This window comes from Carcharodon carcharias, chromosome 4, assembly GCF_017639515.1.
Source record: "Carcharodon carcharias isolate sCarCar2 chromosome 4, sCarCar2.pri, whole genome shotgun sequence".
Classification (NCBI taxonomy): domain Eukaryota; kingdom Metazoa; phylum Chordata; class Chondrichthyes; order Lamniformes; family Lamnidae; genus Carcharodon; species Carcharodon carcharias.
In genome coordinates, this window is record NC_054470.1 from 68,886,719 (window position 1) to 68,910,739 (window position 24,021).

The following is a 24,021-nucleotide window of genomic DNA, read 5'->3' on the forward strand; positions in this document are numbered from 1 at the left end:
ATTTCTTGATTTGCAACCCTGCATGGACAAGGCCTCACACGTGGAGCATAGAGGTGGAACATTCAAATCTCTTGTGTTACAATTCTATCTGGTTCATGTCTAGTAAGGTACCCCCTCAATGCCCCATTACCAAAATATTGAGAAGGTGCAGGGCTTGAATCCCATTCCGGACTGTCCCAGTGAGTGTATACCAGACATCCAGTGGGATGCATGCATCCGGTTGCTGTGGATGATCCCTCCCTGTCAGTGGGTGGTGACAGCCCTTAAACCCCCCCACTATTGTACGGGACCAACCATCCTATCAGCTGGTATAAAAATAGTTCGAGCTATTGAAGGGGCTATTACTCAGCCTGTGCATTCTTCCACTACAAAATAAAAAGAGCAATTTAAAGGGTAGGTCTACAATTGGTGCACTCTCTGAGGGGCATGTTGGTCAGTGAGAAGTGCCCTGTCCATAATAATCCACTCAAATCATCTGCTGCTGCCTTGTGATTTCCCAAGAGTTGCTCCTTGCGAGCACCACTCCCTGAAGCGAATAGCGGATTGTGAAATCTCCCTGAAATGCTAACTTTTCAATCTTTCAGTACTTCCTTTTCTGACAATTAATTTATAACTTTCTGTTCAGGAGGAAAAGCTAGAGTCGAATCTGCAAAACCTGGCAAACTTATTGGCACCTGTTTACAAGAGGTTTGCCCCAGAAGCTTTCAACAACCAAGTGAGTGCTTGCCTTGTTTAATTTCACGTACACAGTTCTTCCACACAAATAAGGTAAACGTTCTGAGACTTGATTGACAGCAACGCCAATGGGAGAACAGGATGTGGAAGCAGAGTCTCGCAAAGTTACCTGAGACTCTTATCAGTTTCCAGACTAGTGAATACAATGATGAATACTTTGATGTAACAGGGCTATTTTTAAAAATACTTCTAGATGGAGTAAGACATAGTGCAGGTTAATTTTGACTTTGGATGATGGTTTAAAATGAACAATAACAACTCAGCCACTCTCTCTCAATGTTGCAATTGCTGGATAAAAGCAGGCTGACCCAGTATTGTCCTTTTCACACCATCACTCAAAGTCACAATTCCTCAAATAAGTCTGACAAGATTGAACGAGTTAAAAGCAGAAAATGTTAGGGGACATAACCTTAAAATTAGAGTCAGGCCATTGAGGAGTGATGTCAGGAAGCACTTCTTCACACAAAAGGTAGTGGAAATCTTGAAGTTGCTCTCGCAATAAGCTGTTGAGGTCAATAGAAAATTCCATGACTGAGATTGATAGATTTTGTTTGGATAAGGCTTTTAAATTAAATGGAACCAAGGTGGGTACATGGAGTTGCAACACATTATCTAGCTGAATGGTGGAATGGGCTCGATGGGCTGAATGGCCTGCTCCTGGTCCTGTATAAACTCTCTAGATCAATTGAAAAAGAATTCCTTATAGACTGTAAGATCCATAAGTCTGAATGGGATATTTTGTTTTGTGTTTTCATGTTCCAGGTGAGTACTGTTTGATGCATCACTTTATACTGCTTATAATCAGCTAGCCCGGATTAATGTGGAGGAGCCTGTGAGAAAGCTGCATGCTTCATGTCTCACATCTCAGTGGGTGCAGCCTGAGGTCCCTGGTGGAAGCTGGCACTCCACGGCATGCTTCCTGTAAGTACAATGAGTTCCATCAGCTCGCAGGCAAAGTTTGTCCTGTCTGTGCATTCAGATGAACACGAGTGTTTTGAGGAGAAATTTCAGCAAGGTATACATTTTACATTTGCCTCAACCATAGATTTTTCTGATGATTATATTGTGAAGAGTAATACAAACTGGATCATCTCTAGTGACTCATCTGCACGATGGTCCTGGTATTCAAGTTGGAGGAGCTGAGGAAGACAGAAGTTTTCCTAGTGCATTATAAGAATGTTGCCTATCCTCTAAATTATGGAATGTCACAGGTGCCTTAACTCAGCGTTAGGAAAGGTAAGTCTTGCATGCATTGCATGCTAATTTTGCTGAGTTGGATGTCCTTTAACAACTCCAACTGGACTGCCAAATCGACCAAGGTTCCCTTCAAAAGATGCCCAGAGTCCCAAGCCAGCCTGTGGCTCTAAGTTACATGTGATGTTTGGGTTACCCATTGGATTAGCCTGGCATTAGTGCTGTGGAAATGGGGGGGCGTAGGTGCCACATTTTCAACTCCCTCCACTTCATCACGAATGATGGGTCGACAAGGAAACAAATGTTTCATCTGAAAGACTTGTTGAGCGCGTTGGGGATTTAGTTGCAGAGCAGGAACTGAAGCCTTTGCAGCTGACGAGTGGGCCTACAATACATTTTCAGTGCAAGATTTATTCCTGATTTAATCCTAAATGTGATGTTGTTCCTGGATGAGGAAATTCAAGGATAATGGGATTCAAGCAAACATCAATGGAGGAAGCACAGGAGCTCTGCTATCTGGGAAACTGAGAAGAAATCATCCTGGTGAAGACTCTAACCTTAGCAGAGAGGTAGTCACTGAACATGGCCATTTCCTATTGCCATTTACCTGGAGGTGCAATCAAGCAACAGAGCAGCTTGTCAAACTCTGCATCCTCCAGCCACCTGAAAGTAAGATTTTGGTGTGAGTGAAGATGCTGTTAATCACAGAAACAGAGCGATCTGAGAAACCTACCACTGACACCCTAGCAGTATTACCAAAAATTACCTACAGTCACAGGAGAGAGAGGAAGTAATTTTCTGGATTCTCTGGAAACTGAACACAGTAGACTGAGTGCACATGGCCAATTAAGCACCAGCCAAGATACAACTCCACACTGTGTTCCAGGAATGTATAGTTGATCTGTCTCCCAACTCTCAAAGTCATACACTTGAGGCAGGCTCCTTATTACCACTCAGAATGGCATCATCTTCCCAGGAGAAACCAGGTTGGAAAATTGATTCTTGATACCAGTACATTACCCTCAAATCCCATAACAGAACATCACAACAGGCCCAAATTTAACCAATGGCAGGAGCGCTACAGGCAGAGACAGTGGTAGGTGGAAAATTGTCTGGCCATCCACAACATGAGGCCTGGGACATTTTAACACTCCAGCCTCATTTTATTGACTCAGTCAGTCATTCTCCTGTCTGAACTCAACATGAAGCATTGAACAGGCCCAGTAGGAGCAGCATTTTGGATTGCCAGAAGGCTGCCATTGCAGTCCCAATGGAACAGTAGTTTAGAGAGCTTAGAGGTTAGGGCATTCAAAGGGTATCACAGTCAGGGGTGGCAAAGGGAAACCTTTGGCCAAGGAGGCCTAAGGTTTCCTTGAGAGACCTAAGGAAACTATTGCTCCTCTTGATCTACATTTATATTTTTGAAAACAGCTCAACCTTTTCTAGCCTGTTCTGACTCGAGATCCACTTTCCATCAATTTGACCTGGCAGGGAAGCCACAATGGCTCCCCTCGCATAGGCCTCAGGTGAAATAGAATTTAAGCCCCAAAGTCACATCCAAGCCTATTCTGCATATTTAAAGAAAGGCCCTACTATCTTCTGCTGAGTGTCCCAGTCATATGCTCAAGAAAGCAGATCAGGAAGGCAGCGTAATCAGGTGGTGAGCATGGCAAGTCATGACAGCCATTTTGACTGCCTAGTCTGCCCAATTTCCACAGGGTTTAAATTGGTTGTAGTGAATCACTTGGGTGTCAATTTTGTCAGAGGATATCTTTGGTGGTCTTGAAGCAGTATTTCCAATTTATGGTCATACTCTGGGCACTGCACACCCTCACAATTGACAAAAGCATACTCATGGACTTTAGAGAGGAGCAGCATGAACACACAGAGGAAGAAGGTGAAGATGTGCAACGACCACCTTCAGCAGAAAAGCCCAGGTATGAGGGCAAATCATTACAAATCCTGGACGACTCTCTTGACTGTTGAAGGGCTTGACCCTCTAACACTGCTGCTTTTACTTCTTAATCACCAATTAATTCCTACTTCAACCCTCAATAGCATCAGCCACCTCCTGTTCTCCCAGCATATACCAGGCTATGCTGCAAGAACTTGTGATTCCACTAAGGTTGCATGGTTCTGCAGTGTGCCTTCCTGGTCTGTGCCAGGAGCACTGAAGGAGAATTCTCTTAATTGGATAAATAAGATGACTGCTGGTTGTTGAATGTTGTTACAGATGTGAGTGCACACATAGGGGATATAAGTATAGAGATCTGCTTCCTGTAGTAGCGGTCCTCAATCTCACACTCAGCTGAGGGAAGTAAACACCCAGTGGAAAGCTTCCAATGATGGGTCTTGCTTAGAAGCACTTTAAGACACTGCTGACCTGCTTATGCCATTGAGAGTCATTATATGCTGCAGGAATATCCTATGCTGCTATCAAGGCATAAAACATGTTGTGCAGGCCATGACTGGTCAGGAGTTGGAAGCTAAAGCTTGACATCAGAGACCGATTTGTGAAACTAAATGGATGCTGCTGCCTGAAGGAAAGTCCTCACTCTAACCAGTGCTCTGTAAGACCACAATTAATCCTTTCTTAATGCTTCTCTTCCACTTTTCTCCATGCTTATTGTAGCTGCAAAGTCTGGCATCTTGCAGTAGCAGCAAAATCTCAGTGAGAAAGGCCCATCTTGACACGATTTATATTTTTACCCCTGGCCCCCACTACAGATGCCTCTAATGTGGCAGTTTATTGGCCATGATACATAGGCCATGATGACATGATAAAGCTCTTCATGGCATTAGTATCCTGGGTGCATGGGTCATAATCCCAACATCTAATGCAAGTAGGCAGGGAGCTCACTGCCTGGATGCAAAGAAGAATGGTCCTTGATAAAGCAGGCACATTGAAGTCTGAATATCCAAGCATCACAGCACCATGCAATATCTTCCTCTCTCCGAGGCTGACTCTTCTTTGGCCTGGCCAATATTTATCCTTCAATCAACATCACAAAAGAACAGGTTACCTGGTCATCACCATATTGCTGTTTGTGGGAGTTTGCGGTATGCAAATTGGCTGCTGCATTTTCTACATTACAACAGTGGCTACACTTCAAAAGTATTTCATTGGTTATAATGTACATTGAGACATCTGATGGTTATGAAATGCAACTCTTATTTATTTTTTCTTTCACTCCTTCCTTCCTTGAAATAGCACCTACAATACAAATGGCACAATCTCCAATATACCTGGCATTACAGGGCCAGGAATCTCATCCACTAACGACTCTTACAAGCCCTTACAAACCCTCAGTTCCCATCAAACCAGCTGTATACCCTCAATCTCGCATTATACCCTCCCTTACAAATCTTCCATCTTACATTAAACATGCCCCATATCAAATAAAAACTCCTAGTAAATTACAATGGCCATTTCTCCTCATCAGTCACCATTTAGTACTTGAAATAGTTTCAAATATTCCACACAACTAAAAACACTTGTTTACGGTTTTCATGAAAAAAACAGAGTTTGGAATGACATCCCAAAATGCCTTTAAAACAATCCTTGGGGTACATGAAGTAAGGTGGTAATTCGATATTCATTAGACAAACATGTATTATTGGGAGGGTGCTAAGGATCTGCTCCAGTGCTACTGTCAGGCTAACTGCTCTATAATTTCTGGGTTCTGTCTCATTCCTGCTCCAGGGACTTGCAGATGAAATCCAGGCTGTTACTGACTGGGTGCTGCACTGTTGGTAGTGCCATTTTCAGATGAGAAGTTAAACATAGACCCTATCTGCCCTCTCAGGCGGCTGTAAAACCATTATTCAGTGAGGGTTAAGGGAGTTCTCCCAGTGTCCTGGCCTACATTTATCCCTCAACCGATACCTAAAGAAACATGTTATCAGGTCATTTAGTATATTGCCATGTCTGGGATCTTGCTGTGCACAAATCAGCTGTCATGTTTCCTACAATGGCTGTAGAATGCTTTGGAATGTCCTGAAGCTGTGAAAGGCCTGAGATTATGAAAGGTGCTATGTCAATGCAAACCTTTCTTTTTCCAGACAAATATACATTAGTTTCTCAGTATAGATCCTTAATAAGACTCTAACAAGTAGATATTATTCCAACACTCTTTTCACATCCATTTCAGCTATGAGCACAATACAAGTAACAGTTACAATGGAAGGGAAGCCCTTTCTGCTTTTACTGTTCAGTTTATTAACAGCTATTTTTCTCAGAGCAAAACATAATCACTGAAGCACAATGGTTCTCTCACTGACCTTTCTTATGCCCTCCTGAACCCTTCCCTTATAAATGTTTTAATTGCAAGATCCCGGATGACTTCTTCATTATACATCAGACCTTGTTAGTGAAAGTTAGTGACTTCACTGGCTATTCTAATGCCAACAGAGAAGCAATCCTAAACAATCTCCTCTCATAGCAAACAAAATACTGCAAATGCTGGAAATCCAAAATAAAAGCAGAAAACACTCAAAATACTCAGCACATCACACAGCATCCGTGGAGGCAGAAATGGTTAATGCTTCAGGTTGATGAACTTTAATCAGAACTGAGTTCAGTTCTGTACAGGAGGGAATTGAAGATGTTAATATGGGAGGCAAAGAGATGTCACAGGAAAAGATTAGCAGGCAACATTAAATTGACCATTAAAATGTTGTATAAACATAGAATATATAAGACGTTTGTTAAGGAAAATGTTGGGCATGTTAAGGACCCAAAGGAAAATCTTCGTGTTGACACAGAGGATGTGACAAAAGTATTCCTTCAGTACTCTGTCTTTACAAAGGAAGTGGACGACGTGAAGTACATTAAAAGAGTAGAGAAAAGTTATTGAAAGGATAATAATGGATGGAGAAGAGATACTAAAATTTGGTAAGTCACCTGATCCAGATGGAAAGCATCCCAGCTTGCTGAAAGAAGCAAAGGTAAAAATAGCAGAGGAATTGGTCACAATCTTTCATTGTCACAGGATTAGAAGGTTATACAATTGTTCAAGAAAGTGGAAGGGATACACCAGGAAACTACAGGCCGGTTAGTCTAACATCAGCGGTAGGGAAGCTGTTGGGAACCAATAGCAAGGACAAAATAGCTTCCATTCGGAAAGGTATGGGTTAATCAAGGAGAGTCTGCATTGGTTTGTTAAAAATAAATCATGCTTGACTAACTTGATTGAATTATTTGGTGAGATAACAAGAGATTGTTGAACAAGGTGGTGCTGTATATGTTATAAATATGGACTCTCAGAAGACATTTGACAAAATGCCCACAGAAGGCTTATTAAGAAGATGGAAGATCATTGAATTCAGGGGAAAGTGGTGAATTGTACTAAAATTGGCTCAGCAACGGGAAGGAAAAGGTAATGGACCCAAAACTGATTGTTGTGACAAATTACCTCTGATTCTTAAAAAAAAATCCATCCACCACAAATCTGCCATTTTCCCTATGATTAATCTGCTTGAAACTTTGTTTTCTTGCAGTAACTCCCACCTCTTTTATTGCTTATCTTTACTGTTACCCATTCACATCCCTTTTGTACCACCCTTTCCCTGTTTAACATTTTCCTATATTTCTTGCTGATCTACCCTGGTTGACTCACACAGCTGCCTTTCTTTTATTGTTTCACGGGATGTGGTTTTCAATGGCTAGGCTGGTATTTTTATTGCCCATCCTTAATTGCCCTCGAGAAGATGGTGGTGTGCTGCCTTCTTGAACCATTGCAGTCCATGAGGTGTAGGTATACCCACAGTGCTGTGTGGAAAGGAGTTCAAGGTTTTGACACAGCAACAGTGAAGGGGCAACAGCTCATGGCTGATCCTGGTAGAGTAGCTCAGGCAAGTATTATCAATGATCTGCTCACATTCACTGATCTACTCTCAAAACCGATACCTGTTTTGACAGAATCTTAATTAGCAATGTTCACAGGACAATACAGTCTGACCTCTACAGCTGCTGCTACAGTAAGAAATGTCACAACACACACACACCACACCCCATCTCCTGTGTTACTAAGAATGTATTTACACTATACACACATGCGGGCCATTGATCTATTTTCACACTCCATCCCCTAGGTCCATGTACTTCCCCTATGCTAGCTAACAGTGATAAAGAAGCATCGAGCAGTGAACAGCCATCCCGAGCGATAAACTGTATTTTATATGATCATGTAATCTTGAACACCTATTTTGTTGTTGTTCACCTGCATCTTACCTAGAAACTTCCACAGGACAGTGAAACAATGGAAACTGGAAGTGTTGGTTTATTACTACATATAACATTTAAGTAAAGAACCTTTTTTTTCATTTTCAGCATTTACCTACACTACAAAATATGAAAGCTTTGCAATTAATATGAGTTAGCATGCAAGATGAAAGTGTAGTTCTGGGTACCTGGAACAACCCAATCCGTACTCACAGTAGGCAAACCACCCCAAGCACACAAAATGTCAATCTTAATGGGTAGATACAGTCTCAGAGCTACAGCTTAATTGTATTTTGTTTGTATAACATGTAATACTTTCTCTTGCCACCAGCTGAATTCTGTTGACATCCAGGATTGATTTCCTTCTCACAGTTGACAGAAATTACTCATTTTATCCGCTGTTGGTGATCAATCTCTTGGAGTTGGTAATAATCTCTATCAAGTGGTCAGCAAGAAGCACTGCCATACACAGGGGTAGTTTTTGCTTTACCTGTAATTGATGCTTGCAGTGCATGTTGTCCCCAAAATTGTGGCTGTTTAGAAAAGTGTTTTCTTTCCCTGGGTTTTTACTCAAACCCATTTCAATGTCATTGAAAGCACAATCTGCCATGAACCAGTGTAACCGAGCAAAATTTTACTTAAAAAGATCCTGTGATATGTTTAAGAGTGGTCACTTGGTAAAGTTCCATTAATACTGCTGAAAATTAGTTTATCACAAAAAACTAAGCACCTTAAATCACAATGTCAATCTACCACCTGAGTAACCTTAGTGAAAATGACTTTGAAATAATATACAAAACTAATTTCTAGTTGGATTGTTGTACTGTGGTGAATTCCTCAGTAAATTTTAGGGAAAAAAAATCCAAATCTTTCAAAACATGATTAGTATCCTTGCATCCAAAACTTCCAGTTAATTTTTGGACCATTCTCGAAAGCCTGCGAACGAGCGTGATTAGCAGAAACTCCCAATGGTGATTAATTACACTGGATTCATGGCCAGTTTTGTGGGTCATCTTCTAGCTTGATGTTCTTGTATGGAAAATCGTGGAATTTCTATTTGTATGGAACACAATTTGCATTTAAAGTTCTACAATTGTTAGCACCAGATACACCAATATTGGGTGAATTATGCCTAAAGAAAGTGGAAATTCCAGGACACAGAGTTTTTGCCACAGGCTGTAATGTTCTCTTTGCCTTTACTGGATTGAGCCTCCTAGGTACATTAGTGCTCTGATAGATCCAGGTAAACCAAGCTGCAGAGGCACACTTTCTGCACAGTAGCATCAAGAGCTTTACAGATTTGTGCTTGTTAAACACCCTGTTCTTGGTTTAACAATATAATTGCAATTGTGTTCTGATTGGTTCATCATTGTGTGTGTAATTCAAATTCATGCATTGCAGCAAAGCTGTAACCAGCCCAATGGAAAGGAACTTGTTTCTACAATTATAAAAACTGTTTCACTCCCACTCTGATGAAAATTAAAATTGTCCTTCTGTATTACCTTGTGCATTGCAGACCTGTGATACAGGAAACTCAATATGTGATTGCACACACAGGAAAAGCAGCAGCGGATTAAATGGAAGGAAACTACAATGGGAAAGTTGTACAAGGAATTGTTGTTTTATTGCAAATGAATCATGCTTTACCCTTTATTTTTGCAGGTTGAATTTGAGCAGAGGGCGATAGACTGCCGGCTTGGCCAGGTGGAGGGCCATCCATTCTCAGGGGTGACTGCTTGTGTAGATTTTTGTGCTCATGCTCATAGGGATTTGCACAACATGCAGAATGGAAGCACAGTGGTATGTATTAATTTTCTTCAGAAGCTTTTTGTTCTAATCACTGATCTTCCAAGCTATTTACTTGCAGTTAAGCCATTCATTTTCCATCATCTCAATCATGTGGATTTAAATCAAAATCCATGTTTAACTGTCACCAACACTTAACTCAATTATCTACAGTAGCTCAGTCAATATCATATGTAACATCAACCTACTATCGTGAACATAATTTATTTGTTCCCTTTTAATGTCCATGATCAGCATATTTATATGTAAGAGGTGGGTATTTTCCTACCCCAGGGTGAATGTCCCAATTAAATAATTCCAGCAGTAAGCTTTTTGTGCTTTAAAATAAAAGGTTGTTTATTCTCACCCGCTTGCCCCAAAGATAACGTAAAGTTTCACTCATCTCACACACACTCACATGCAAAGATTAGACATTGATAAAGATGAAATATTGTTACAGCTTATGATCATCTTAATCTCTTTTGTGGCAGGCCTGTAATTTCTTAGATAAATTCCTTGCTTTAAAGTTGAACTGAAGGCCAGTTAAAGTGATGGATTCTCAGTAAGCCATGAGATTTCTTATGGTTGAATTTCAAGGAGGTTGGTTCTCAGATGAACTTGAATTTGGAACTGTTTGGGGAGTCCTTCACTTTGTTAGAATCTCCCACTTTCAAGGTATTGCTGTTTATTACCACGGCTGCTTAGAGCCAGTTCGATGGCTTTCAATAAAACTCCCTGTATGCAGAACAGCTTCTAGCTGATTTAAAAATAACAAAATGGCTTCCTCAGCATGTGACTTCCACATGTTCAAAGTCTTTTTTCCAAACAAAGGGTAGTGTGTATGTTGATTCCAATCATCATGTGTTGTTTAACACCGTGAGAGTTTGAGACATCAATTCTAGTTTGGATGAGGGACCATAATACAATGGAAGGTTGATAGGATCCATTCACATTTGTCTTACACACGTTGAATTCTGATGTCCCCTCTTGTCCAGGGGGAAATAGACAGGCATGCCAGCTGGAATTCTATAGCTCTTTTATGTTGATACATCCTTAAGCAATGGGAATTCCCTGGATGGCTGTGAATGTCTGTATTTAATTAAGTATTCACTTGAAACTGAGGACTGTCTGAAGCTCAAAATGCCAAAGGTCACATGATTTGCAGTGGCCATTTTAATAGTTTATCTCCAGCTTTTAAAACTATGGAATGAAAGTTCATAATATTACTAAGACATGACACTACATCAACCCAATCGCCTACATTCAACCCAATCACCTATCCTAACTCAATTATTTACACTAACTCAGTAATCTGCATGTGAAACACAATCCCACAGTCACCCATATTTACCTGCACTTAAACAATTACAGGCATGGTCACTAAAGCCATATTTACCTCAATAGTCTGTATTTATTTGAATCCCTCCCCCCATACTTAATGTGATCACTAGGCTTTTTTAATGTAATAGGTTTATTTGGCAACTTGGATTTCTGGTAGATTTTGTATAGAACTGTAGGTTTGTGACAACCAGAACTTCTGGGAATGTCAAGCAGCTCCTGTATCTCAATCACCTGCACAAACTGAAACACTGACAGTGATGTCTAGCTATTGACAGCCACAGTTCAATTGGAAGCACTCTGGCCTTTGTGTCAGATGCTTGTGAATTCAAGTCCCACTTGAGGACTTGTGCACAAAAATTAAAGCTGACACTTCACTGCTGTATTGAGGGAGTGCTGCACTATTGGAAGTACTGTCTTTTGGATGCTGTCTGCCCTCTCAAGTGGGCGTACAAGATCCCATTTCACTGTTTCAAAGAAGAAGAGGGGAGTTATCCCTGGTTTCCTGGCCAATACTCATCCCTCAATCCACATCACAAAAAAGATTATTTGGTTATTATCACCTTACTGTTTGTTAGAGCTTGCTGTGTGCAAACTGGCTACTGCATTTCCTACATCACAGCAGTGACTACACTTCAAAAGTACTTAATTGGCTGTAAAGTGCTTTGAGACGTCCAGTGGCCATCAAAAGTGCTATATAAATGCAAGTATCCCTTTTTTTGGCAATTGGCTACTTTCACCCTCCTTAATTTTTCTTTGATTAGAATCACTGCAAACATCTAAAATGTTTTGGATACAGGTCCAGTTACAACTTGCATTCAGCGTGCTCATTAAACATGGAGACCCTGATGTTAAAAGTGGCTTCATAAAGAACAGAATGGGTTTCTCCTCATTGGAAGTGCTAAACTAATACTGTTCATGTCAGACACATAATGAGAGAGATGAAAATTTAATACTTTTGCCCTCTTTCACCACCCGTGCATCTCTCAATATTCATGAAAGAAACGGTGTGTATTTACAAACTCGTCATGATTTAAATTTGAGTAGCACTGCTATGTAAAGAGGTGCAAAATGTTTGATTAAAAAAGCAAGTTTAGATAACAATAAAAGTAAGCAAAAGAGTATGAGATAAACTTTACAATTCACTTAACAAGGTGGCATATTGGGAATCTGGAAGCAAAGAGTAGGATTGCTCACAAGGCTGTCCAACCATCACAGAAATTTGGGGCTAGTTAGCAAGGTCTTAATGCTACATTCATATCACAGAACCACTTCAAAACCTTTGGCAGGATAAACGATGTAAATAGTTTTTGGGTGTCAATCATAGTCTTTGTTCCAAGATAGATTTCTATTGCCTAGCAATGGAGTTAAAATGTTGTGCCTTCCTTCAGGATGCTGTTTCCTGCCTGTTGCTGCACTATCATCCATCAGAGTTCTCTCACTGCTTGGACTCAGTCTCCACAGTGCTAATAGCTTAAGAAATTCAGAAAAAGGGCAGATTTTCTTTGGTTGAATCGTGCACACTAAGTTGTATCTGCATTGTGGGACAGGCTATAAAAGCAGAAAATCACCACAGCCCTTGGTTGTGCAACTTCTCCCTTGTGTTTCTCACAATGTGAAAAGAAGTTGTCAGGTTGTATTAGTAAAATGGTGAAGGTGTTAGCTGCTCCAAAGTTGGATTTCCCCCCATTACCTGGAGTGTAGATTCCCACTTGTATCTGAGTTTCACATCTTTAAGTTGTACAACAACAAAATTTATCAATGAATATAAATTTGATGAATGCTATTTTCCAATAACCTGTGCAGGTTTGTACACTTACCAAAGAAGACAATCGGGTTATTGGCCAAATACCAGACGACGAACAGCTCCACGTGCTGCCTTTGTACAAAATCTCTCCCACCGATGAGTTTGGAAGCATGGAAGCTCAGGATGAAAAGATCAAGCAAGGTTCTATTCAGGTGCTAAGCTCCTTCCCCCGTGTGGTGAGAATGTTGGCCCGCCCCGTGAAAACCGGGCGGCAGAAGAAGGAAGCCAAGAAGGCAGCTGCAGCAGCCGCAGCGGCGGAAAGGCTCTTGAATCAGGAGAACAGCGCCACAAAAGCAGAAAAGGGCCATTCGACAGCAGCGCGATCAAATCAAGCCGGCTCAGAGAATGTAACAGCCAGCCAGCAGATGCCAAGTAATATAGGTAAAACCTATTCCAGATTTTCAGCAACTGTCTCTAGACTTATCCTGCAGTAGAAAAAAGGGGCGCAGCTAAAAATAGAATCCATATGGATCGAGATAGAAGTTAATAAAGGATCTATCACCTTAAGAAGTGTAGCCTACAAGCCACCTAATAATGGAAGGAAATGGAAAAAGATGCAGACCAATTAGAGAATTGAGTAAAAAAAATAATCCTGGGTGATATCAGTCAATATCAGGTGACTACCCTGATATTAATCAGAGATGGGTAAAAGGGATATGGGAATTGAGTTCCTATGGTATATACAGGACGCCTTTCTAATCAATATGTAAAAAGCCCAACAAGGGAAGATTCGCTTTTGGATCTTGGAATGGGGAATAAACCAGAGCAGATAAGAAAAGTAGGTACTATCTAGGTAATAGTGACCATAATATAATACATGTTGGGCAGAGTCTTGCCCTCGTCGGACGTACGTGGCAGGTAGGACTGGGAGTGGCCACGAAAGCACCCGCCGCCCGTGATCAGGGCCCAACCGCGATTTCACGCTGCAAGGCCAATTAAGACCCGCCCAGCGTGAAACATACACTGCAGCGCTCAGCGCTGCCTGTTTGAGGGATAGGGTGGAGGGTGAACACAGAAGTTCACACATGCGCACAGGAAAAGCTCCCTGAGGCACAGAGTTGACTCCTGCGCGCGCCCGCCAACTGAAATATCATGCGACTGCACGACACTCACCCAACATCATCATGTCATTTTACGCTAGTTCGGGTCGTGCACCCGCCCCCCCCAATAAGCGCAATATTTTGCCCTTTAAATTGATGACAGGAAAGAGCATAAGCCTGTTGAAAACTAAAATAATGGACTGTAGAAAAGATTATTTTGAGGGGAGAGAATAGAATTTGGGAAAATAAACTAGGTAATATATTGGTAAACAACGACGTAGAACAACAATGGGAAGCAATTAAAACAGTATTCAACAAATTGCAGGGAAGATATATTCCAGTAAAAGGAAGGGAACAACTAAACCAATGTGAGACCCCATGGATGAATAAAGACATAAGGGAACAACTTAGGGTTAGGAAAGAGGCATACATTAAGTATGTAGACGGAGGCAGAGCATATATGATGAGAGAATATGAAGAGATTAGGAGCTAAATCAAAAAAAAAATTAGGAAGGCAAAGAGAAACAGTTAAATGTAATCAAGGAACATAAAACAAAATAATATATTTTATAGGCACATCAATAAAAAATGGAAGGCTGTGATGGGAATATGACTATTAAGGGTAATACCATGGGTAACAGAGAGATGACAGAAATATTAAATAATCATTTTGTTTCGCTATTTAACAGGGCAATGAGAAGTGCATTTAAAATTTTTTTAAAGTGGATGCATTGAACAACCTAAACAAACGCAAAGAGGACAAAGCATCTGGCCTGGACAGATTGCAGCCATGGATTTTAAAATAATCAAGGGATGAGATAGTAGAATCATTACTTCTCGTATTTAATTCATTAGACAAAGGTGTAGTGCCAAAGAACTGGCGGATAGCAAATGTAATTCCTATATTTGAGAAGTGGACAGCACATGTCCAGGGAATTATAGACCGATCAGATTAACATCAGTGGTAGGAAAATAATGGTATCCTTACAAAAGGAAAGAATAGATGAACATCTAAAAATGAGAAATATAGTAATGAATAGTCAGCATGCATATTAAAAGGGAAATATTGCTTGACCAACATTAGTGAATTTTTTAAGAGATAGCAGAGAGAGTAGACAATGGTAATGCAGTAAGCAGATGTAATATATCTAAAGTAAAACAGAAATGCTGCAAAAACTCAGCAGATCTGGCAGCATCTGTGGAGAGAGAAACAGAGCTAACGTTTCAAGTCCCTATGACTCTTCTTCAGAGCTGAAGAGAGGTAGAAATGTGATGGATTTTATACTGTTTAAGAGGGGGTGGAGCAGGTGGAGCAAGATAGAAGATCAGGGTCAGTGGGGGCTAAGGAGAAATTTGACAAAGATGTCATGGACACAGGACAAAGGGAGTGTTAATGGTGGTGTTAAAGACTAAACAAGGTGTTGGTAGTGTCATAAAGGTAAGGTAAGGTAAGAGTAAGCACTCTGTGAAAGCAAAACATAAAAACAAGCGACAGATGGCCCTGTTGCGGTTGGGGATGTGGTTTGGGGAAAAAGCATTAAAAACATTTTTAAAATAAATAGATAAATTTAATGGATTAAAAAGGAGCTAAAAATGGAGGAGACGGTTCATGGTCTGAACTTGTTGAACTCAATGTTAAATCCAGAAGGCTTTAAAGTCCCTAATCAGAAGATGAGGTGCTGTTCCTCAAGTTTGCGTTGGGCTTCACTGGAACATTAAAGCAGCCCAAGGATGAACATGTGGGCATGAAAGCAAAATGGTGTGTTGAAATGGCAAGCAACAGGAAGCTCTGGGTCATGCTTGCAGACTGAGCGAAGGTGTTCCGCACAGTGGTCACCCAGTTTAGTCTCCTCAATGTAGAGGAGGCTACATTGGAAGCAGCAATACAGTAGACAAAATTGAAGGCAGTGCAAGGGAAGCACTGCTTTACCTGAAAGGAGCATTTAGAGCCTTGGACAGTGAACAGGGAGGAGCTAAAGGGGCAGGCGTTGCACCTTCTGCGATTGCATGGGAATGTGCCGCGGGAAGAGGATGAGGAGTTGGGGATGATGGCGGTGTGGACCAGGGTGTCATGTATAATTTATCCAGATTTTCAGAGGCCTTCAATATGCTGCCCCATAATAGATTAATGAATAAGGTCAGAAAATGTGGAGTCAGGAGACAAGTGACAGAATGAATTGTTAGCTGGCTTCAAGACAGAAAGCAGAGAGTGGGTGTAAAGGGTAGTTAGTTATTCAGTGTGATAGCAGGTGAGAATTCCACTAAACAAGGATCAAAGCTGGGACCACTGCTGCTCATAATTTACATTAACAATTTAGATTTTAAAATCAAAATGCAATTTTGAAATTTGTAGGTAACACCAAATTGGGAAGGATAGCCAATGCTGAGAAGGATTGCAACAAATTACAGGGCATTGATAAACTTGGAGAATGGGCAATTAATTGGCAAATGAAGTTCAACACAGATAAATGTGAGGTGGTATATTTTGGTAGGAAGAATAGGGAGGTCACTTATTGCTTGGAAGGTGTGAGTCTAATTGCGATAGAGGAACAAAGGGATCTCAGAGTACAAATATATCAATCACTAAAAATTGTGCCACAGGTTAGCAAGGCCATAAAAAACAAACCAAGCACAAGACTTTATTTCTAGGGGGATAGAGTTGGAATGTAGGGAAGTTATGCTAAACCTGTAGCAAACATTGGTTAGACTACAATTAGAGCACTGCATGCAGTTCTGGTGTCCATATTATAAAAAGGATATAGAGGCATTGGAGAGGGTGCAGAGAAGATTTACAAGGATGATACCAGAAATGTGTGGGTTTCCAGATCAGGAATGGATTGATGGGCTGGGCCTCCTTTCTTGTGAAAAAAGGCTGAGGGGTGACCTGTTAGAGGTCTTTAAAATTATGAAAGGTTTTGATAGAGTGGACACTGAGAAAATGTTTCCTCTTGTGGGGAAGGGCATAGAGGCCAACAATACAAGATAGTCACCAAGAAATCCAGTAGGGAATTCAGAAGAAACTTGGTTACCCAAAAAATGGTGATGTGGAACTTGCTACCAAAAGGAGTGGTTGAAGTGAATAGTATAGCTACATTTAAGGAAAAGCTAGACAAGAATTGAGGGAGATGGGAATAGAGGGTTACAATGGTAGATTAGATGAGAAATGATCGAAGGAGGCTTGAGTGGAGCATTAACACCAGCATGCATGGGTTGGCCTGAAGGGACTGTTTCTACGCTGTATATCCTATGTAATGCAATCCTCTGTAACAAGAGAAAGCTCAACCCGTTTGTCTGAAATTCAACTTTCTGCTGTTTGAGGAATGTCCTAATCCATCTAAAATGAATGGTTTTTAGCTCCTTAACTCCGAAGAAATACAGTAAACATTAGTGTCCCATAGTCTAACTTCACTACTGGCAGAGGAGCTGGCCTTCAGATGATATATTAAATCAAGGTCAGTCTGCCCTGGTAGGTGCATGTAAAAGTGGTACTATTTTGAAGAAGAGGAGGGGAGTTCACCCAGTGTCCTGACCAATATTTATCCTTAAACCAATATCCCTAAAACAGATTATCCAGTTAAGATCATATTATTGTTTTTCTTTTAAACCTTGCTGTGCATAAACTGCCTGTGACATTCCCTGCGTTATGACATGATTGCACTTCAAAATTGCCTCATTGGCCGCGAAGCACTTTAGGATATTATGAAGTCATGAAAGGCAATATAAATGCAATTTTCTTTTACTTCATGAAGCTCCTTCACTGTACTTAACCCCATCAGTCTACTCTTGATCATCAGCAAAGTGATGGAAGGTTTCGTTGACAGTGCTATCAAGCGGCATTTATTCAGCAATAACCTGCTCACTGACGCTCAGTTTGGGTTGCATCCAGGCCACTCTGCTTCTGACCTCATTACAACTTTGGTCCAAACATGGACCAAAGAGCTGAACTCAGGAGGTGAGGTGAGAGTGACTGTCCTTGACATTGAGGCAGCATTTGACCGAGTATGGCTTCAAGGAGTAAAACTGAAGTCAACGGGAGTCAGGGGGCAAACTGTCCACTGGTTGGAGTCATACCTAGCACAAAGGAAGATGGTTGTGAGTGTTGGAGACAATCATCTCAGTCCCAAGATGTCACTGCAGGATTCCTCAGGGTAGTGTCCTAGGCCCAATCATCTTTAGCTGCTTCATCAATGACCTTTCCTCCAGCATTAGGTCAGAGGTGGGGATGTTCGCTGTTGATTTGGATGATATTTCATACCATTTGCAACTCCTCAGATACTGAAGCAGTCTGTGTCCATATGCACCAAAATCTGGACAACAGTCAGGTTTGGGCTGACAAGTGGCAAATAACATTCACACCATATAGATGTCAGGCAATAACCATCTCTAACAAGAGGGAACCAAACCATATCTCCTTGACATTCAATAGCATTATCATAGCTGAATTTCCTATTAACAAATATCCTGAGGCTTACCATTGACCAGAAATTGAACTGGACCAGCCATATTAATACTGTGGCTACAAGAGCAGGTCAGAGGCTGAGAAACCTGTGGCAACTAACTCATCCCCTGACTCTCCAGAGCCTCTCCACCATCTATAAGTCAGGAGTGTTATGGATGGTGTGATTACCTGGATGAACACAACTCTAACAACTTGAAGAAACTTGACGCCATCCAGGATAAAGCAGCCCACTTGCTTGGCACCTTATCCGCCAGCTTAATCATTCACTCTCTCCACTATCGACAGACAGTGGCAGCAGTGTGCACCATATACAAGATCCAACACACCAAGGCTCCTTCGGCAGCACCTTCCAAACCCGCAACCTTTACCAACCAGAAGGACAAGGACAGCAGATGCATGGGAACACCACCACCTGCAAGTTCCCTTCCAAGCCACACAACATCCAGACTTGGGGTACTGGATCAAAATCCTAGAACTCCCTTCCTAACAGCATTGTGGGTGTTCCTACAACACATGGGCTGCAGTGGTCCAAGAAGGCAGCTCACCACTACCTTCTCAATGGCAGTCAGAGATGGGCAACAAATGCTGAACTAACCAGCAATGTTCACATCTCAAAAAAGATTAATGAAATGGATTAACAAACAAAGGTTAAACAGGAAAATAAGCTCTACAAAGCTGGCAGGAAGAAAGGGAAGGGATTCACTGGGATCAATATAAGAAAAGAAAGGACAATCAGAGGGGCAAAGAGGAATCAAAAAACACAGAGGATAAGCACAGCAGTAAACTAGTAATGCTGTACTACTACAGGACAAGAGCTACCAGGAAAGAGGTAACAAAAAGTACCCAAAAGATGTAAAAGAGCTTGAAACTACCAAACATCATTATAGAAGTCCCCCACCTTTCTAAGGACTGAGTGGTTCAAGGAGAAGATCCACCACACCTCAGAACAATTAGGGATGGGCAATAAATGTGGCTTTCCTGGTGCTGTCCATGTTCTAAACCAAACTGAGGAGGATTATTAGTTTGTAATGTTTGCAATTGATTTCATCCTTCATTTATTCACATGGGAAGACTTAAGTAATATGCCCTCATTAAATGGAAATAACCAAAATAAAACCAATAACTGATACAAAGAGGTGGAAAACATGGATAGGCAAAATAAGCTCAAAACAAATAAATCCTAAGTAATAGATAGCCTTTACCCCAGAGTATTTAGACTATAGAGAAGATTTTGAGGCCCTGACAAATCATTGTGGGGTTATCCCAGGGCATGAGGAAGAGACCAGTAGATTAGGAATAGGCTAAAGTCATGCCCATATTAACAAAGGGGACAAGACATATTGAGCTTCGGAGACACAGTAGCTTTATTTCCATCTGTGTAAAATAATGGAATCAATTACCAATTGTTGTCCAAGTCTTACTGGATAACAAATTGTTAAAATTGTTATGGATGAATCCACTTTACCAGGGATTAATTGGTATAATCAAACACATCTTGGCGAGCATTTTTAGGGTCTCATTGGCAACGGTAATAGTGTCCAAAGATTAGAGAAGGACAAACACAGTGGAGGCCACCTTCAACTTTGCAGAATAGTGTTAAATGGATGATGGCAAATCAGCAGCCCATTTTACATCTCTGCTAATGGTGAATTTTACTGAAGTCAATAGAAATAAAAATTGGAAGTGATGTAAAATGGGCTGTGATTCACTATCACCCATCCTACACAATTGCACAAAGTCAAAAATTGCCAATTAAAAAAAAATCTCTTGAAGGTCACTCTATGCTGCAAGCCAGTGAGCCATACATTTGTGGCTGATTTTAAAAAAAGTAAAAATCCTGGAAGTGGGAAACATGGAATAATAAGAGAAAGTCTGGATGTGTTGCAAGAAGAAGTCTAAAACCATTGGACTATTAAAGAGCAACCAGTGGATAAAGGGAGTTCAGGAGATATTTTACCAACATACAAAATAGGAGCAGGAGTAGGCTCTTCGGCCCCTTGAGCCTGCTTTGCCATTCAATAAGATCATGGATGATCTGCATGCATTTTGAATTCCACATTCCCACCTACCCCCAATAACCTTTGATTCCCCTGGAGAGAATGAATGTTCGTGAATGTGGTGCTAATCAAGCGGGCTGCTTTGTCCTTTGACGGTGTCAAGCTTCTTGAAGGTTGTGGGAGCTGCACTCATCCAGGCAAGTAGGGAGTATTCCATCACATTCCTGACTTGTGCCTTGTAGATGGTGGACAGGCTTTGATGAGTCAGGAGGTGTTATCCCAGTGACTCCATAGAACCACAGAACCATAGAAAAGTTACAGCACAGAAGGAGGCCATTCAGCCCATCTTGTCCATGCCAGCCCGAGGACACCCAGGTGCCCTTTCTAATCCCACCTTCCTGCACCCGGCCCATAGCCCTGCAGCTCACAGCACTTAAGGTGCAGATCCAGGTATTTTTTAAAAGAGTTTGTAGTTTCTGCCTCTACCACCAACTTGGGCAGTGAATTCCAGACACCCACCACCCCCTGCATAAAAAAGTTCTTCCTCATGTTACCCCTACACCTTCTGCCACTTATCTTGAACCTATGTCCCCTGGTACTAGAATTCTCCACCAAGGGAAACAATTTTATCCCGTCCACTCTATCTATTCCCCTCATAATTTTGTACACCTCAATCAAGTCATCTCTCAGCTTTCTTTGTTCTAAGGAAAATAACCCCAACTTATCCAATCTCTCCTCGTAGCTACACTTTTCTAACCCTGGCAACATTCTTGTAAACCTCCTCTGCACTCTCTCCAGAGCTATTACATCCTTCCTGTAATGTGGTGACCAGAACTGCACTCAATACTCCAGTTGTGGCCTCGCCAGTCTTTTATACAATTCCAACATTATATCCTTACTTTTATGTTCTATACTTCTGCCAATGAAGGAGAGCATTCCATATGCCTTCTTTACAACCTTGTATACTTGAACTGCTGCCTTCAGGGACCTGTGTACTTGTATGCCAAATCTCACTTCATCTGCCCCTCTTAGTATATTCCCATTTATTGTGTAAACCCTGTAACTGTTTGACCTCCCTAAATGTATGACCTCACACTTCTCTATGTTAAAATCCATCTGCCACTTTACCACCCACTCCACCAACCCATCTATATCGTTTTGGAGATTATGGCTATCCTCTATACTATCCACTACTCGGCCAATCTTTGTGTCATCTGCAAATTTCCCAATCGTGCCCCCCACGTTCACGTCCAAATCATTAATATATAGCACAAACAGCAAGGGTCCCAACACCACTGCGGAACACCACTTGAGACAACTTTCCATTTGCAAGGGCATCCATCAACCATTACCTTTCGTTTCCTGTTACAAAGCCAACTATTTATCCAGTTTGCCACATTACCCTGAATCCCATGGGCTTTTACTTTCCTGAGCAATCTGCCATGTGGGACCTTGTCAAATGCCTTGCTAAAATCCATGTACACAACATCCACTGCCCTTCTTTCATCAGCCCTTCTTGTCACTTCGTCAAAGAATTCAATCAAATTTGTGAGGCAAGACCTTCCTTTAACAAATCCATGCTGACCATCCCTGACTAGTCCATGCCTTTTCACATGACAATTAATCCTATCTCTCAGGATTGATTCTACTAATTTGCTCACCACCGATGCCTATAAATGTTTGGCATTTCCTTTGATCCCTTTTTAAACAATGGAACTATGTTTGCATTTCTCCAGTCCTCTGGTACCTCCCCTGTATCTATTGAAGATTGGAAACTCATCCCCAGAGCATCTGCTATCTCCTCCCTGACTTCCTTCAGCAGCCTCAGAAACAATCCATCTGGCCCTGGTGACTTATCAACTTTCAAGGATTTCAACCCTTCGAGTACTTCCTCTCTCTTTATGACTATCCCATCCAATATCTTGCAGTGTTCCTCCTGGACTACTATCGCTACATCCTCCCTTTCCTTTGTAAACACGGAGACAAAATATTCATTCAAAACCCTTCCCACAGCCTCTGCGTCTACACACAAGTTTCCATCTTCATCTCTGATAGGTCCCACTTTTTCCTTAACTAACCTTTTAGCATTAATGTATTGGTAAAACATCTTTGGGTTGTCTTTAACTTTACTTGCTAATCTTTTTTCATGCCCTCTCTTTGATTTCCTTATTTTCTTTTTTACTTCATCCCTGCACTTCCTATATTCATCTAGGCTATCTGCAGTGCTTAGTTCTTTGTGCCTATCATACGCTTTCTTTTTCTGCTTGATTTTCCCCTGTCTTCCTCTAGACAACCAGGGGGGTCTAGATTTGGCAGTACAACTCTTATTTTTGTAGGGGATATGTCTACTTTGTACAATTAGGATCTCGCTTTTTAGTGCTTCCCACTGATTTTCCACTGTTTTATCCTCCAGCAGTGCTGTCCAGTCCACCTCAGCCAAGTCCCTTCTCATTTCTACAAAATTTGCCTTCCCCCAGTTCAAGACATTTACTCCTGCCTTATCTCTGTCCTTTTCCATGGTAATGCTAAATCTAACCAAATTGTGATCACTGTCCCTGATAAGGTCGCCAACTGTCACTTCACCCGCTTGCCCTTCTTCTTTCCCCAAGACTAGGTCTAGAATTGCACCTCCACTCGTTGGGTTTGTCACTAATTGGTTGAGAAAAATTTCCTGGACACACTGCATGAATTTTTCTTCCTCAGTGCCCCTTATATTGTTTAAATCCCAGTTGATATTAGGATAGTTGAAGTCTCCTACTATTATTGCCCTCTTGTTCTTACAAGCAGAAATTTGCCTACATATTTGTTCTTCTATCTCCCTTTCACTATTAGACAGCTCCAAGACAGCTGAAGAAGGAAAGTTGACACTGAGCAAGAACTATCCCTTATAATCTCTTTATGTGGACTGTCTGATAAACTGTAGCTTTCTCAGTATTTGAATTTGATGGTTTGGCTTTAAAAGTGGTCACATTCCTAGGTTAGGGGTTCCACCCTCAACCTTAGGTGAGGGGAGTGAAGGCCTTGATAAAAAGCATCAACTTTAAAAGCTTCCAGCACAATGTAGAAACTGCGCACATGGTGTAATATTCAATTTGCTATAACAAGTGCAAATGAAGAATATGGAAGGAGATGGGAAAAGATCAGTAGAATTGAAATAGAATAGAGAGCTCCTGTTGAAGGACTGGTATAGGCAAAATGTGCAAAATGGCCTGCTCTTCTTTAAAATCTATCATTCTATGATCCAAATGTCTGAGACTATTACCACAACAACATAAAACATTATTAATTTAGAGACACTGTCATTCCATGCTTTTGTTTGTTGCAGCTATTTATATGGTATTGCAACTGATTATCTGTAGCAATACAATAGAAAAAGATCTCACGCATTGAATAATTAATCTTTAAATGTTAGCTGCAATATGATCCAATTATGTCTAGAGGCA

At 41.2% G+C, this 24,021-nt stretch overlaps 1 protein-coding gene across 2 annotated transcripts in view; it reads left to right on the top strand.

The window, feature by feature from the left end:
- Positions 1 to 24,021, top strand: part of tet2 (tet methylcytosine dioxygenase 2) — a 168,191-nt gene that overhangs the window by 138,449 nt on the left and 5,721 nt on the right. For both annotated transcript variants that reach the window (XM_041186250.1, XM_041186249.1), the window contains 3 exons: positions 626 to 715; positions 9,815 to 9,952; positions 13,082 to 13,463. In XM_041186250.1, coding sequence (XP_041042184.1) covers positions 626 to 715; positions 9,815 to 9,952; positions 13,082 to 13,463 — 610 coding nt within the window. The remainder of the gene's footprint in view (positions 1 to 625; positions 716 to 9,814; positions 9,953 to 13,081; positions 13,464 to 24,021) is intronic.